This window comes from Cucurbita moschata, unplaced genomic scaffold (genome assembly GCF_002738365.1).
Source record: "Cucurbita moschata cultivar Rifu unplaced genomic scaffold, Cmos_1.0 Cmo_Scf00007, whole genome shotgun sequence".
Classification (NCBI taxonomy): Eukaryota; Viridiplantae; Streptophyta; class Magnoliopsida; order Cucurbitales; family Cucurbitaceae; genus Cucurbita; species Cucurbita moschata.
The window spans coordinates 2187540-2203291 of NW_019268523.1; the positions used below are offsets into that span (position 1 = coordinate 2187540).

At 35.1% G+C, this 15752-nt stretch overlaps 2 protein-coding genes across 4 annotated transcripts; both read right to left on the bottom strand.

The window, feature by feature from the left end:
• Nucleotides 1-244: 244 nt before the first annotated feature.
• Nucleotides 245-7010, bottom strand: LOC111444660 (amino acid transporter AVT1C-like). Of its 3 annotated transcripts, none has more exons than XM_023082629.1 (13): nucleotides 6782-7010; nucleotides 6075-6305; nucleotides 4931-5262; nucleotides 4642-4856; nucleotides 4385-4408; nucleotides 3309-3489; nucleotides 2614-2833; nucleotides 2096-2231; nucleotides 1514-1533; nucleotides 1085-1230; nucleotides 914-957; nucleotides 765-827; nucleotides 245-628 (listed from the first exon to the last, which is right to left on the bottom strand). In XM_023082629.1, exons 2-13 carry the CDS (start codon nucleotides 6245-6247, stop codon nucleotides 530-532), a joined length of 1653 nt encoding a protein of 550 aa, XP_022938397.1. In that variant the 5' UTR covers nucleotides 6248-6305; nucleotides 6782-7010; the 3' UTR covers nucleotides 245-529. The 3 variants fall into 3 exon arrangements, with proteins under 3 accessions (XP_022938397.1, XP_022938399.1, XP_022938398.1); XM_023082631.1 differs by having other exon boundaries at nucleotides 6075-6330; XM_023082630.1 differs by having other exon boundaries at nucleotides 6075-6609.
• Nucleotides 7011-9994: 2984 nt separating this feature from the next.
• On the bottom strand, nucleotides 9995-14443 carry LOC111445071 (probable protein S-acyltransferase 15). The gene is made up of 7 exons (XM_023083290.1): nucleotides 14115-14443; nucleotides 12035-12127; nucleotides 11815-11916; nucleotides 11663-11734; nucleotides 10901-10999; nucleotides 10709-10804; nucleotides 9995-10425 (listed from the first exon to the last, which is right to left on the bottom strand). Exons 1-7 carry the CDS (start codon nucleotides 14379-14381, stop codon nucleotides 10330-10332), a joined length of 825 nt encoding a protein of 274 aa, XP_022939058.1. The 5' UTR covers nucleotides 14382-14443; the 3' UTR covers nucleotides 9995-10329.
• Nucleotides 14444-15752: the final 1309 nt, after the last annotated feature.

The window sequence follows — 15752 nt, forward strand, 5'->3', positions numbered from 1 at the left end:
AAACTTGTAACTAAACCTAGTTTTTTTCTTTTTCACCTTCCCCAATCCTTAAGTAAGGCTATAAAACAGTTCTTAAAATCTTAATCCAGCGCAAGCGCTTGCAAACTTGTTCCAAACAGGTTCTAACTGTAATCCAACATCTTGATGGATATTAAAGGTTTTATTGCAAATTGGGGAAAAGACAAAGAAAGCTGCAGCCGTAATGTGCGGCCATTGTACTCGAGAAATCAGGAAAACCAAGGGCTGTATTCACTATCTCTAGTAATATAATTTCATTACTGTAACAAAATGGATTTGGTTGATCTCTAAATTTCTAATGAACATGGAATAATTTTTTAAAATAAACAAAGATACTGACAACACAAGGGGAAAAACAGGCATCAATGAACAAGACACCAACGTTTCATGGGGAGAACATAATATCTAGAGTTCCTCTATAATTCAATATACAATCTAAAAAGGAAAACAAAATCTACCAGAATCTATGCTGCATAACCAGTGACTCTTGGTGTTTGGGAAGACAAAAACTTCAGGCGCTTAATTTCTCAATGATTTTCTTGAGAGATGAATATGATCCAAATGCAGATGCAATAACTCCTACTGCTATAACTATGCAACAAAGTGTTATCTGTAAAGGGAAAAAAAAGAAAAGAAAAGAGAGGAGGATAAGAAGATCGTGCCGTAAAATGATGTTATGCAATCGACTATTCTAATTCGTTTAAGTTGGCGAATAAAAGAAAATGCAATGAAGAGGATGTTTTCACCTGTAAAAACGTTACTTTCCCCCTCAAAATGCTGAGGTAACAGGCACAAGGGAGTATTAAAGTCTGCAAGACACATTTGATAGTTCAGCCGTTAATAAATGAGTTATAGTACCAGCAGGGATCCACAGTGCAAGGACGAGCAAACTTACCACAAGCATTGTTAGCAAGGATCCAATCAATGACATCATAAGACCTGCGTTGGAAAAGTGAAGATCCAAAAATTGGCACTCATTTTTCAAGGCCAGAAGGAGCTTAAAGAAAACAAGGCATTTTCTTCACCATAAATTGGTACAGAAATAGAAATGTGAAGATATACTTACCAAAAAAGGGGATAGAAAGACCGACCAGTAGGGTAGAAATTACAAGAGCAGTTCTAATTAGGATGGAATAAATGTGAGTCTTGGGATGGTTTGGTGGTATGAACTCCTCCAGACTCATTGCAACCGGAGATATCGTTAACGCATACGTGGGACTAGTTAAGGAGAAACATCATTCTTCCGAATTATGGTAGAACAAAAACAGAAAAAATGAAATGAAAAAATGAAATGAGGAGCATATTATTAGTTTCTGATTGCTATGAGTAATTATATATGTTACGCTCTGCATATTACGAAATATGAGGCCCAAAACCCTACTGCAGTGAGAAACAACTGGAAGCAAAGAATATGGAAGTGAAGTTCACTTAAAGAGCTAGGCTACAATCCCAATCAATACTTGTAACAAGTAAAAATCAGAGTCTGAAAGGATATTTTGTGAAGGGGTTTACTACCTGCCAAAGAACAAGAAACATGAGAAAATAGTTTTCAGGCAGTGACAGTAGAAATTGAGTCCAAGAGTAACAGCATAAACAACTCCAGAACACTAAAATTAGACTATGCAAGGGAAACAGGGGACTGAAACATTTTCGATTCCTTTAGTAACAGCATAAACAACTCCGAAATCGTAAACATTTTCCCATAAGATACCTTCACTGACTTAACGACCAAATCATATCAATCCAACATTTAATATATCTAATACTTTCAAATCATAAAACAACTTTCTTTAACAAACAAACAGTACAAGCACGTGGCAAGCTTGCCAATTCTAACAGATATGTTCTAAATACAAGAGTTTAAAAATAGGAGTGCAATAGGGTCCTTATGCCACCATTCGATATTAAGAAGAACTAAGACAACCGATTTTATTTGTTTAACTTCACAGCACAATAAACAAACAAGCAGTTCAGTGGGAGAATAAATAGAGGCGATGAAACATATATGGTTATTTTGATAAAGATGAGAAAATAAGCATCAAGAATGGATTGGTTGAGGAAAAATTGACCACCGTACCGTAGTCCACACAGCAATCTTTGAGGCAACCAAATCCTGGGGCAGGTTAAGAGTGTACTGGGATAATGTCGATTCTCCAAACATTAAGTATCCCATAATAGCGACTCCAGCATACATCAAAGTGCAAATACCAAAACTGCATTTTCAAGGGAAGTAAATGTTGTAAACATCTCAGGTGATTAATTTTCTTTATATAGTTGGCGAGATCTTCTCGACCCTCAATTCAGAAGGGTGACAAACAGACATATCAAGCAACACGAAGATTTCTTCATAGTCGAGCCCCTTTTTTCCTTATATTATACTAAATAAATGAGTGTCGATAATTTTGATTAAAGCCGACTTTATCAACGAAGAAAATGATAAAAACAAAAACAAACATAAGGCTTACAAAGTTAATACTTCACAGGCCCATATGAATGATGCATATTTAAATCAAATCAATCGCGACACACAGAAGCACACAGTAGGAGATGGACAAGACAAATTGTGTGTGAAAAAGGATGAAGCTTTGAAATTACCATGTCAAAAGGACTGCTGGAAATTGGCTTTGTTTACCCATTGAGCTATAGATGTTGGGAAATACAGCATGTCCTGAGTAGCAGAAACCGTACAGACCCAGAGCAACTGGGAGGGTTGAGAGCTTCAGTGGAGTCACTGTGCCATGGAAACCGACATCATCTACCAACCCAACCCAAAACAAGCATATAACCACCACGATTGATGCAATGACTCCACCAGCTGTAAGGAAGAATGGGGAAAAAAAATCATTAATAGCGATTTTTTGGAAGTCTCGGTTTGAATTAGGGGCATTTCAATAAGAACAAGAAAAATCATGACAGCAAGATTTGTATGAGCTTGAGCATTCTAATAGGTGTAGAATACATGCTATTCACTTGATGGTTTAATAGACATGTGTTAGACACTAAGTTACTTGTTAGGCGCCATTCACACTTTTAAACATAATAAATAGACTTAATATAAGATTAAATGACACAGCATCGTGTTGGTGTTGTGTCATATATACGTTTCATTGTGAATCTTCAAAGCAGAATATTTTGGCTAAGAACTTGGTGCTACATGATGTGCGGAAATACCAATTCATGGAGAGTAGATGTCAACTAAAAACAAAAGCAAAGAAGCCAATACAAGACTAACCAATAAAACTCATAAAAACATACATATACTTTGACATGATAAATTTAAGCTAGCTTACCAGAGATATAACTTAGAATACTGAGATCCCGAAGCCAAACGGTTGGAAGAACAGCCAGGGCAGTCGCTATAGCGAATAAAAGGTGTGCACTTAATTCGAATCCACCAAAACTTATGTGCGCACGAGGAAACAATGTAGACAAATTGTCGCTCTCCAGAATTACGTACTCGATACAAGAAGCCTGCAAGACTAGCATATCTAGTTGGGTCACTTCGTTAACATAAGACCTAATTTGTTGTTTCATAATCATCACGAAAATGAAAGCATGTTGCATTAGCAGACACAAGCACCGTGCAAATATTGACAAGAAGCTAAGAAAAAGCTTTAGCTTTTCAGTTTTCACCAGATGTTTATTGGCCCAGTGGGGAGTCCGTTACATTTATTAGAGCTTACACATGATATCAAAATTTTCGGGTTAAAATTGTGTTCTGGTTTAAATTCACTAATATTGCCAGAGATTCTACCTACTGAGAATGAAAAGAACAAGGGTAAATAGAAGATTCTTTACCCTTATCTGAAAATAGAAAAGCTCTTAAGAATGAGAATAAATAGATTTGTGGAACAGAAATTGCCAAGGCTAAGAGGATGATGATGATTATGGTTCTTGCTTCTCAGCTAAGTTCCATTTTTCAAAAAACGAAAAGAAAAAAAAGAAGAGTCGTTTTGCCTATTCAATTAGCCAAAGGTCGAAAGTAGCTACACTACAAAATCCGACATGGGTGGTTAGGCTGATATCTTCTCTGGGTCATTTTCTCAAACACTTGATAAGCCTCTGCCCAAGACATCAATCATCACATGCAAAAGAAGAGTTTTGATAATTTCTTTTGTTTTGGTTGTCATATTTAAAAAGAAAAATCATCATTCAAAAATCACATTCATTTCCTCTCTGGACACAGAAAGAGACCCAAAATCAAAATGTGGTTCCTAAGTCATCAAAGAGCGTGGCGGACAAGAGACTTGCCACTTGGTCTGTAACGTAAGATATCAAATTTAGGTGGGGCCGGCCCCTACGTTAACCATTATCCAACAAAATTATGATAATAATTAAAACCCCAACTCGAAGAAGTAGTACTTACGTATAATTCCACGTACAATATTATCTGCATCCACAAGAAATCAAAACAAAATGTTAAACGAAAGAAAAAATCAAATACTGATTCATTTAGCCTGAAAGTTTTTGTCCCTTTGTTTTCATTTGTTCTTTAATCTCAATTTAAAGATATCACTACACTCACAAAATTTCTTTAAATATAAGCACAATATTGTAAAAAGTAGTTTTATTAGGCGAAAATGGAATTTAAACTGAATGAAGGGAGAATAAGAAGGCAGCTACCGAGATGGCGACACGGCCGATGGCACCAAAAGCAGCTTGGCCAATGTCAGGGTAAGTTTCAAGCCCAGGTTTGCTATCCAAACAAGCACGTAGGAGAATTCCAGTGTAGAAAGAAAGCACAGCAAATATCAATAAAATGGAAAGCCCCAACCATCCTCCTTGTTGCATAGCATATGGGGTCGAAAGTATTCCCACCCCACACAGCACATTGATACCTACATTGCAAATTTGGATCATTCTCACAACAATTCTATCACACAAAATATTTCCCAATGGAAGAAGTAATTACCATTAACAACTGCTTGGCCGAAAGAACAATGGCGGGAAATGGGAAGGCCATGAGAGTCAACGACGGGCTTGTCTTTGTCATCCCTCCTGACCGATATGGAAGAGCGCCTAGAAGGAAGCTGAGGACCCAGAGGAGAATAAGGGGCATACTTTTGCTGCTCGTCAATTACTGTGGGTAGAAGTGGCTTTGATATGGATGAAGAGAATGCTTCAGGAGTGAATCTCCTTGTTAATGAGGAGGAAAGAAACGAGCTTCCAAATCTGGCCAATGATGGCGTTCCTAGCAGCCCAATACTTGGTGAATGTAAACTCCCCAGCATATCAATAGATTGCCTGCAATATCATTTTTATTTTTAAATTATACACTCCTCTTCTTCCATGTTCTTCCCGTTCTAGTCAAAATCATCAAGTTAGATCATTTTCAATAAAAATATCGAGTTCAACTCAGTTTTCTAGCATATCAAACAGCTCGATTAAAGTTTTCAAGTTAGTGTTTCGGTTTTAAGCACTTACATACTGATTTATAGACTACTTTCTTCGACATTTTAGTAAAAATCATCGATTGTTCTCACAAAAATTATGTATATAATAAATAAAGAAAGAAAGGAATAAATTTTCATATCTGTTTTTTTTTTTTTGAAGATAGAATGAAAAAGTGAAGGAAAGAGAAAAGGATGAAACTGTGTTTATGAAATTTATGAAAACAAATAATTATTTTCATTTTAAAATAATAAATATTGGATTTATATTTACAATTTATCCACTTTTTCAATAATTATTTTAGGTACGAAAAATCACTTTTGAAACTTGTGGCGGGTGTGATTCCTGAGTGGGGGACCTCTCCAGAATCATCAGGATAATATCCTCTACAAACCCTAAAAAGTTATTGATAATCAAAATTAATAATTCTTTTACCAGGAATGGTTCGCTTTAATTTCTCTCTCTTTTGATCTTGAGAAGAAAAGAAAAAAAAATATAGAAATTCAAAGCTGTTGATCTTGAGAAATTAATTTTTCGCAGAAAGTTTTTGAACGGATTATGTTTGTTCGATGATTTTTCAAGAAAAAAAATGAGAGAGAGAGGCAGAAGAAATGGAATGATCGGAAATACACAGAAAAAAGAGGTGAGAGGAAGAGAAAGCGAACCTGTAACTTTGAGGCCAAGCGGCGGCATTGTAAGAACTCGGTTGATTAATGTTACGGTTATCCACTGATGAACCGGAAGACTCCGATTCGTTTCCGTCGTCGATTTCCTTGTCAAAATCTTCGTCGTCAGAACTTTCGATGTAAAAACTACGGTCTGAAATGGAGTTCTTCATTTTCCAATAAAAGTTCTAATTCCTCCTCCTCCTCCTCCTCTTCTTTCCTTCCGTTCAACTGAGAATAAATTAATCCGAATCCACTGCACCAGATTCAAATCAGAGAGAAAACACGGAGAAAAAATGTTTCAGAGAAATAAATACAACGTTAATCGTTCTCCAGAAGCTTGAATCGCCAAACACGGAACGAAAAAAAAAAAATCAACGAAAACACCTAAATCAAGGCGCCAAATGCGTCCATCAAACCACGACCACCATACTTAAAGTAAATTTCACAAGCAGAAGCCATGAAATCCGCCTACAAGTGAGTATATACGTGAAGAACGATTGACATCAATTCAAAGTCGGAAGACTCTGTTTGGCTGCCGAGAAAATATTGGATACAGTAAATAGAAAACAGATAGAAATCCCCTGAACATCAAATCCAAAGTTCACATAACCAGAAAATTAACGAAAAACACATTCACATTAACATCCGATTTCCACACAGTTCATAACCCCTACACAAAGTTGAAGAACATAATCAAATCTCACCGTGAAGTTAAGCAACAAACTGAATCAATCCGGAGAGAGAGAGCACTAGCAGCTCTGTAGTAGATCTGTGGTCCTTTGTTCCTTCCAACAATTTATACAAAACACAGCTGCGATTCTTTCATGTTCCTGTCATCAACATTCTTCACAATCTCAAAAACATTTTAAATCAGTTGATGATGAAACTTTTTTCTATTTTCTTTTTCTCTTTCCTTTTTTGTGACAATTTTTTCTTAATTTAATTTTAGCTAAACGCCTAATCCTCATCCTTCAAATCTTGTTCATAACTATTTTTATTTTTTATTTTTTAAATTAAACACCAAACATATGATTTTATTTATTTCAACTCCTTTTTAATTAATTTGGAAAATAAAATAAAATAAAATAATATACCATCAAATATGTGCACAATCAATTTTAAATTACTGTTGGTAATTTTTTCTTTTTACTTATTGAAGTAAACACGTGTCAAAATCTTAGTTGAAACTAGTAAAAAGTTACAGTATTTTTCTTTTTCAATTACTATTTTTGTTGGTGAATAATAATAATAATAGCGAATAAATTATAAAATTATAAAATTATATTTTAAATTTTAATTTGAATTATTAATATTTATTAAAATTTGAACTAAAAAAAATATTATTTTTGAATTAATAAAGTATTTATATGTTTATAATATTAATAAATCGTGTATTTTTTTTCCATATTTGAAATATTATTTAATAAATATTTTATGGATTTTGTTGCGGATATTTATTAGGTAGAAATATATTAATTTATATCGACCTGGATGATATCATGAGCATTACTAAATAATTTTGACCTTAAACAGATCTTTACACGTCATTAATATCGATCTTTTAAGCCGACATACGCATAGTGCTACAAATCAAATATAATTGTTATATGGGATTGCGATAAGATGGCTCCGACGTTCCATTACAGCTAAGTTATTTACTTGTCTCGAAGCGTTTTTAAAAGCTGAAACTATTTTTATAGATCAATATGAGTTATTTCTGCTCTGAGATCCTAGATTGGTTTGGGAGGGAAACGAAACGTTCTTTATAGAACTGTGGAAACCTCTTCCTAGTAGGTACGTTTTAAAATTGTGAGACTGATGACGATATATAATGAGATAATATCTACTAGTGGTGGTCTCGGGCTGTTACAAATGGTATTAGAGTCAACCATTGGGTAGTGTGCTAGCGAGAACGCTGGACTCCAAAGGGGTGGAGGGGTGGACTGTGAGATCTTACATCGGTTGGAGTGGTGAATGAAATATTTCTTATAAAGGTGTGGAAACCTCTCCTAAAACTGTGAAGTTAAGGGCGATGCGTAACGGGCTAAAGTGGACAATATCTGCTAACGGTGGTCTTAGGCTGTTGAAAATGGTATCAAAGTCAGACACTGAGCGGTGTGCTAACGAGAACACAGGGCCTCCAAGGAGGGTAAACTGTGAGATTCCACATCGGCTGGAGAGGGGAACAAAACATTCCTTTGTAAGGTGTGAAAACCTCTCATAAAATCGTGAGGCTAACGGCGATGCGTAACGGGATAAAACGAACAATATCTGTCGGTGTACCAACGAAAACACTGAGTTCCCAAGGAGGGTAAATTGTGAGATTCCACATCGATTGGAGAGGGGAACGAAGCATTCTTATAAGGGTGTGGAAACCTCTCCTAAAACTGCGAAGCTTACAGCAATACAGCAATACGTAACAGTCTAAACAGACAATATCTACTAACGGTGGGCTCGAGCCAACACATGTTCTTTCAGCATGCATTGAATTATAGTTCCTACGACTAAGCCACGAAAAAGTAAGGTGTACCTTGTTAGTATCAATAATAATTTTGAATTCTTTCAAGTTTTTCTTAACCATCACATCTCGAGAATTACTCTCATTCAAATATAATCTCGGTTCATTTACATACCACTCATTTATCCAAAACGCCACACTGCAATCAACATCGACATCAACATCAACATTCTAACGATAATTTCACGAAATGAAGATCTCGACATTATCATCGACATCGACATTTTAAATCTTCTTCAGAGGCTATCACTATAACTAACGATTACCTTAGGTTGAAAAGGGTCGTTCGGGATTTTTTTTAAAAAAAAGAATAAATTTGTTTATAATTTTAGAATAAAAACAAAAATAATACAACTTGTGAAAAAGGTTGCAAACATTGCATATGGCATGGCCATGATGAACACTATTTTTTCTATCTTATTTGTCCTATACTCTAAAGCAATCATGCCCAATAATTTATTTAAACCAAAATATTAAAATAAAAATTTAACACCATATATTTGTTGATTCTACATTAATTCCATTTATTTATTTATTTTTTAACAAAAAAACGCCCACATGTTACAGAAATTCATTCACGTGCATACATTCTACGATCAATCATATCAATAAAATATAAACTAAAAATCACGGAATGTTGAAGTTAAATTACAATTTAGTCCCTGATCTTTTAAAATTGTCTATAGGTAAGTTTCTAATAATTTCGAAAAATTTAAAATTATTTAAATGATTTGATATAAATTTAAATTTTATGTCTAATGTATTCAATTTAATAGGTCCTTAAATTTTTTAAAAATTCAAAAATTTAAAGGCTAAATTTGTAATTTTAAAAGTTCGTAAGCTAAATTTACGAGAACCTTAAAGTTTACGAGAACCTGAAAAGATACGAGAGGAATAATTGATATCCACATTTGATTGTTCCTTAAATAATGGAACAATATAAATTATTTATTATGGATAAGTATGGAAGGGTTTTTGGCTTTGTTCTCCACCCTTTTGACAAACCTAGTAAGCTCCGATTCATCAAGGATTTGTCCATTCTTTTCTAATTTCAAATTTTTCATATGTTATAAATAAATAATAATAATTATTCAACGAGATCCCCATTTACATGATGAGTAGAGTACGTGTTAGTTATTGATGAGCTACACTCATTTTAGCAATTATTCTGAAACAAACCCGTGACTAAATAAATTTAGAGAAAAAAATGGCACTGAAACCATTTAAGATCCTATCCAAAATGACATCGGTTGAAGAGAGGAACGAAGCATTCTTATAAGGGTGTAGAAATTTCTCCCTAACAGACCGTTTTAGGCTAATGGTGATTAACGGCCTAAAACGGATAGATTTGAACTGTTACAGGATTGAAATAGATATTTAAAAAGGTCGATTAAAATAATAGAATAATAATCTAAATAAATTTAGTTGAAAAAAATGGCACTCAAACCATTTAAGATTCTATACAAAATTTGAGAGATAGGAGCAAGAACATCAAAAATGCCTATCCAAGATGAACTTAAAAAGGGCTCTGAACATAAATTTTCCTTTTGAATTCTCAGGCTGATTACATTCAGCAGGATCAAGATAAAGCCAGTATCGTCTTCTTTAATGCCTTTCTGGGCTGATGAGCAGAGAAATTGCAGTGTGTTTATCTACAGATTAAGAACAGGACGTTCACTATTATCCTCGGGAGTATTTTCGAAACAGAAGACGGGTCAGCTCGGCCAAACCGATTCACGAACTGTCGCGCAAAGTTGGAAAACTGAGTCCACTTTTTAGATGGCTGACTGAAGTTGGCCATGCCCATTTCAGAATGTTTGGACCTAAGATCTGACAATATTATCAACACGCTCGATGAGTTTACGAACCCAAACGAGTACCATATGGACAGATCACAGATGAGTCATCTTGTCACAACTTACATTATTTATAAGATATGACAAAGAAAGACTTAGAAAAAGTTGAGTTATTATAAAGTTTCCTTTGTCTAAGATGTGACGAGATAACTTTATAATAGCACAAACATGCAGAATGCAGAGAGCACATGGGAACATGTGAGTACAGACACACACACATATGCAGGCAAAAGGGATAAGAAGAAGAAGACACCAACCAAGGTCATATTTTTATAAGCACCGAGATTGAACGGGTGCTGGTAGCTTTGTCCAGACTTACGAGCCAACCATGCTGCACGTATTCCTTCGTAATACTGGTCGGAAGAAACACGATTTGCAGTCAGTAATCAGAGGGGGAAGGAATTCATGCTCATAAGTCCAAAATACAACTGTAGGAATCCATGTTATACCTCTATAGTTGTCATGTTTCGAATGATGAGGTAGACATGCCAGCCAAGAAGTGTTCCAAGAGTCGAGCTCAAGGAGATCATCATCACCGCGCAAATAACCTAAAACATAAAAGTTAAGTAAATCTTCTTCTCTGTAAAATTTGACCAGTGATGTTAGTTGTTGTAACAGCCTAAGCCCACCACTAACACCACTAACAGATATTGTCCATTTTTAGCTCGTTATGTATCACCATCAGTCTCACAGTTTTAAAACACGTCTACTAGGGAGAGGTTTCCACACCCATATTTCATTCCCCTCTCCAACCGATGTGAAATCTCACAATCCACCCCCTTGGGAGCCCATCGCCCGGCACACCGCTCGATGTTTGGCTTTGATACCATTTGTAACAGCTCAAATTCACCGCTAGCATATATTGTCCGGTTTTAACCCATTACGTACCGCTGTTAGTCTCACAATTTTAAAACGCATCTGCTATGGAGAGGTTTCCACATCCTTATAAGAAATGCTCGTTCCCCTCTCCAACCGATGTAGGATCTCACAGTCGTATACGGATATATGCCAGTCAAAATTTCTCTACAAACCTCATGGTTATATCAGTAGCATCGAGTATGGTAAAGTTGAAGTTAGGTTGGTTAAAGCACGGGTTATTTAAGAAAAATAAAATAGTCAATTAGGCGAGGTCCAAAATCGATGACCCAGAAGACTCTAGACTAATCTCAGTTAATGAAAACAGATATAGGTTATATAAACAACTAACTTACATAGAAAATTTTTAAAGGAAGCGCTCCCTCAACATTCCAGTTCTTCTGAAATGCACAGCTCACAATGATGAACTACACAACCAAAGCTCAAGTTATAAGCAAAAATTTAGATTCATTGTTAAATGAAATAAATTAAACTGGAAAGGGCGTACCGTGGAATACAAGCTTGCCAGTGTCCCGTATGAGACGAGGTCGAAAAAGGACTTGTAGTTCCAATAACCGACACAGTTATTTATCCACAAACAATGATGATCCTGCATCCAGTTTAAGCTCACATGAAAAGGAAGAATAAACCACAAGCATTCAGCTTATCCATATCCGAAATTAAAGGTCCGAGTTCAATCGTTATGCTTCAGGTACAATGGAACCTACCATCCTCAAAACACACCTTCTGCAAACTCGACAATGATGAGCCCTCGGAGGCTTGAAGGTGCTACACTTTTCACAATGCTTAATCTGTAAAGCCTGTTATTAAATCATGACTTGGTATCAATGACTAAAACACAATACAGAGTATGCAATTGAATTAATTTCTTATTTGCTTCATCAAAAAATGCCTAACATGGAGAAAGATCATTTGCGACAAAATTCCAGTTCATAAAGTTGCCAATGGATTCTAGTTCCAGATTTACTCAACGGAATAGTACCTTGAGCAACATAAAAGAGGGGGATTGTGTGAGATCTCACATTGGTTGGAAAGGGGAACGAAGCATTCTTTATAAAGGTATGGAAACCTCTACTTAGTAGACGCATTTTAAAAACTTTGAGAGGAACCCCGAAAAGGAAAGCCTAAAAAGGACAATATCTGCTAGCGGTGGGCTTGGGCTGTTACAAATTGGGATAGCCATTATAATCAGCCTAGATTGAGGGGTATATTGACAACATGTTAGTGACAAACCAGTCGCGTACTTGAGTTTCAAAACTATATGAACATTTTTGGATAAGCCGATGTATTTCCTTGTTCACCATTGCATTCGAGGATATAGGATCAAAAAGTTCACGAATAGGACAGGATAAGACTTTTCCATATGATTTCTCTGCCATTGAATAACCGTTCAATCACTATAGGTTCACTGCTTCCATAAAAACTTTGGAATGAGATCACACTAATGCGCGCAGTTATTAATCAGTGATTCAGCAATCAGCTACAGTTGAATGTTTAGCTGCATAGTATTATAATTTATCTGACGTGCTTTACAATCTCGAACGACGTTTCTCAAGATTGTGACTCGAGCATTATGATACTATAAAGTAGTGCAATATCTTCAGCTTGAATGATACGGCTAAGATGTAAAAACATTTATATGGAAAATGAAATTACATATCTTTTCAGCAACAGACGTACTAAGGAGCTAAATTAACAGAGGCCTATGGAATCTTCTTTGAGATCAGTGTATGACAAAATAAATTGTTAATCAAATAAAATTGAGGACAAAAATTGGGAGATCCCACGTCGGTGGGAGAGGAAAACGAAACATTTCTTATAAGGGTGTAAAAGTCTCTCTCTAGTAGACACATTTTAAAAACTTCGAGGGGAAATTCAGAAGGGAAAACCCAAAGAGGATAATATATGCTATCGGTGGGATTGGGCTGTTACGAATGATATCAAAGCCAAATACTCAATGGTGTGCCAACGAGGACGCTGGTCCCCAAGAGGGGTGGATTGTGAGATCCCACATCGGTTGTAGAGGAGAACGAAACATTCCTTATAAGGGTGTGGAAATCTCTCCCTAATAAACGCATTTTAAGAACCTTGAGAGGAAACCCATAAGAAAAAACCTAAAGAGGACAATATTTGCTAGCGGTGGGCTTGGGCTCTTACAAAGATCCTTTGTTGGCATTTTGGTGGCCGTCCCGTCCCGTCCCACTTTAAATATATAGAAAAACCAAATCGAAACAAAAAAGAAAACCTGATGAAATTGATTCTTTGATATCAATCCATCTAATTGAACTCCAATACCCCATAGGTCTAAATCGAAACAACAAACAAAACCTGATGAAATTGATTAACATCCGCTAACAAATAGAGTTAATAAGAATTCTTCCCTGAAAAATAGTGATATCAATCCATCTAATTGAACTCCAATAACCCATAGTACAATTAAGTCTTGTTCCTCCTTGAAACTACACTAATATCACCTAATGCTCAAAATCCACAAGCAATCCGAACTGTTCTGACAATCAAATTCAATTAGTTCATAAATGGACCCTAAAGAAACGCCTTAAAACTACACTAATATCACCTAAGGCTCAAAATCCACAAGCAATCCAAACTGTTCCGACAATCAAATTCAATTAGTTCATAAATGAACCCTAAAAAATTCCATCTCCAAACACAAAGCATCATCTCTAAATAGAAACCTCAAATCCACGGCATAAAAATCAGAGAAAATAAAGGAATCCAGATCGTAGTTCCAAAATTGTACATATATGAATTGAATTAGAAACTTACGGAATTTCCAGAATCTTGATCCGAACCGGCACGCTCTTCAACATCGGGACAATAGGAAGAAGGAACGGGGCCCGGGTCGGTGAAAACACAAACAGCGAAAGAGAAAAGGCAGAGGGAAGCCATGGAAGTGAAAATCAAAGAGTTAAACAGACCAGGAGAGGTAAACAAACCAGTCCAATTCTCGATGAAAATGAACACCGTAATGTAATACACAAAAGCCATCAACAACAACACAGAAAAGACGGGAATTGATATGAATCTCTTCATTTTCACCTGGGATTCGAGCAGAGTAAGAGGGAAAACAGAGCGAGCTTGGGAATTCCAGGATTTTAGCTGCCCGGGAAATTTGGTCAACCGGGCTATTTTAATGTCCATAAATGGGCCGGGTTTGGGCTTCAAAAAAGCTGGTCCACCAAAGAACTGGCCCAACTTCGCGTTCTATTCAGTTTCGTTTCAGTCACTCGGCCCATGGGCTTTTATTTGGTCATGTTTCTATTTAAAACATAAATAACAATATTAGTAATTATATTTTTTTTAAATAAACAAATAAACGGTTATAATTATTTTATTAAAAAAAAGAACACAAAACAAAAAATTTAATTTTTTTGTTTAAAATTTTTACATAAATTTAAAAAATATGAAACAAAAAAATACAAATTATTTGTAATTAAAATTTTAATATGTTAGTTATTTAAAATATATAATATTTTATTTTACGTGAACGAAAACATTACTCTTCTAATTAAAATATATATTATCAACTAATAATCAATTCGTGAGTTTAATATCAAGCGAGTTTACTCAACAACTAAATATTTTAGGACCAAACAATTGTCGTGAGAATAGTCAAGGTGCATATAAACGAACTTGAACACTCTCGAATATATAAACGAAAAAAAAATACATATCATAATTTTAAACGTCGCCCAACATTAAATTGTATTAAAAAATTAAATTTTGAAAAAGCAAAAGAAAAAAAAACATAAATTGACCTGTCGAATTATGGTGTACCCATGTTTTTATTTTTATTTTTTTTTTTTTTTTTTTTTTTTGTCTTTTTCACATATTATTGTCCTCTACAAAGCTGTCTCCTAGCTGACTTGAGACTGACATGTATCTTTCAAATGTTTTTTCACACTAAAAAAGGTAACAAAATTTCACCCATCTTTTTTCATTTCCAATTAAATCCACACTTTTTTTTTTAAATTTATTTCTTTTACTTAATTATTATTAATTACAAAAAAAAAAAAAAAAATTCGATCTAAAAAAATTAAGCACGAATTCAAGAAGCTGATCAATGGGCCAAAGTTCGATCTAAAAAAATTAACAAGCTAGATGTCGATCCAAAGAGATAAACAATAAGGCAGAAGGTACCGAAGGAGATCAACAAGCCAAGAGCTTATCTAATAATATCAACAAACTAAGCTAGGGAACGATCCAAAAATAACATGTCCAAGGTAGAACAACGAGCTACAGGTCGACCCGTGTTATACTTTATTTCTTCACCGTTTTTTTTTTTTTTTTTGTGTTGGAATAGTGACTGAAATCTCGAGTTTTGAAATGGTAAGAGATGTTTTATATGCGGGCACGACAATTGAGAGGATTTCTAAAAATTGAAAAATTAGGGTTCCAAAAAGG

What these genes read in the sequence shown, in the direction of transcription:
- LOC111444660 (XM_023082629.1), bottom strand. Translation starts at nt 6,247, where the DNA reads ATGAAGAACTCCATTTCAGACCGTAGTTTTTACATCGAAAGTTCTGAC. An exon ending in TCGGCCGTGTCGCCATCTCG is followed by an intron (nt 4,409 to 4,641) that starts GTAGCTGCCTTC and finishes TTGTGGATGCAG; the next exon opens with ATAATATTGTACGTGGAATT. An exon ending in TATTGTACGTGGAATTATAC is followed by an intron (nt 3,490 to 4,384) that starts GTAAGTACTACT and finishes CTAGTCTTGCAG; the next exon opens with GCTTCTTGTATCGAGTACGT.
- LOC111445071 (XM_023083290.1), bottom strand. Translation starts at nt 14,381, where the DNA reads ATGAAGAGATTCATATCAATTCCCGTCTTTTCTGTGTTGTTGTTGATG. An exon ending in GAAGGTGTGTTTTGAGGATG is followed by an intron (nt 11,917 to 12,034) that starts GTAGGTTCCATT and finishes AACTGGATGCAG; the next exon opens with GATCATCATTGTTTGTGGAT. An exon ending in TTCCTTTAAAAATTTTCTAT is followed by an intron (nt 11,000 to 11,662) that starts GTAAGTTAGTTG and finishes TTTATGTTTTAG; the next exon opens with GTTATTTGCGCGGTGATGAT.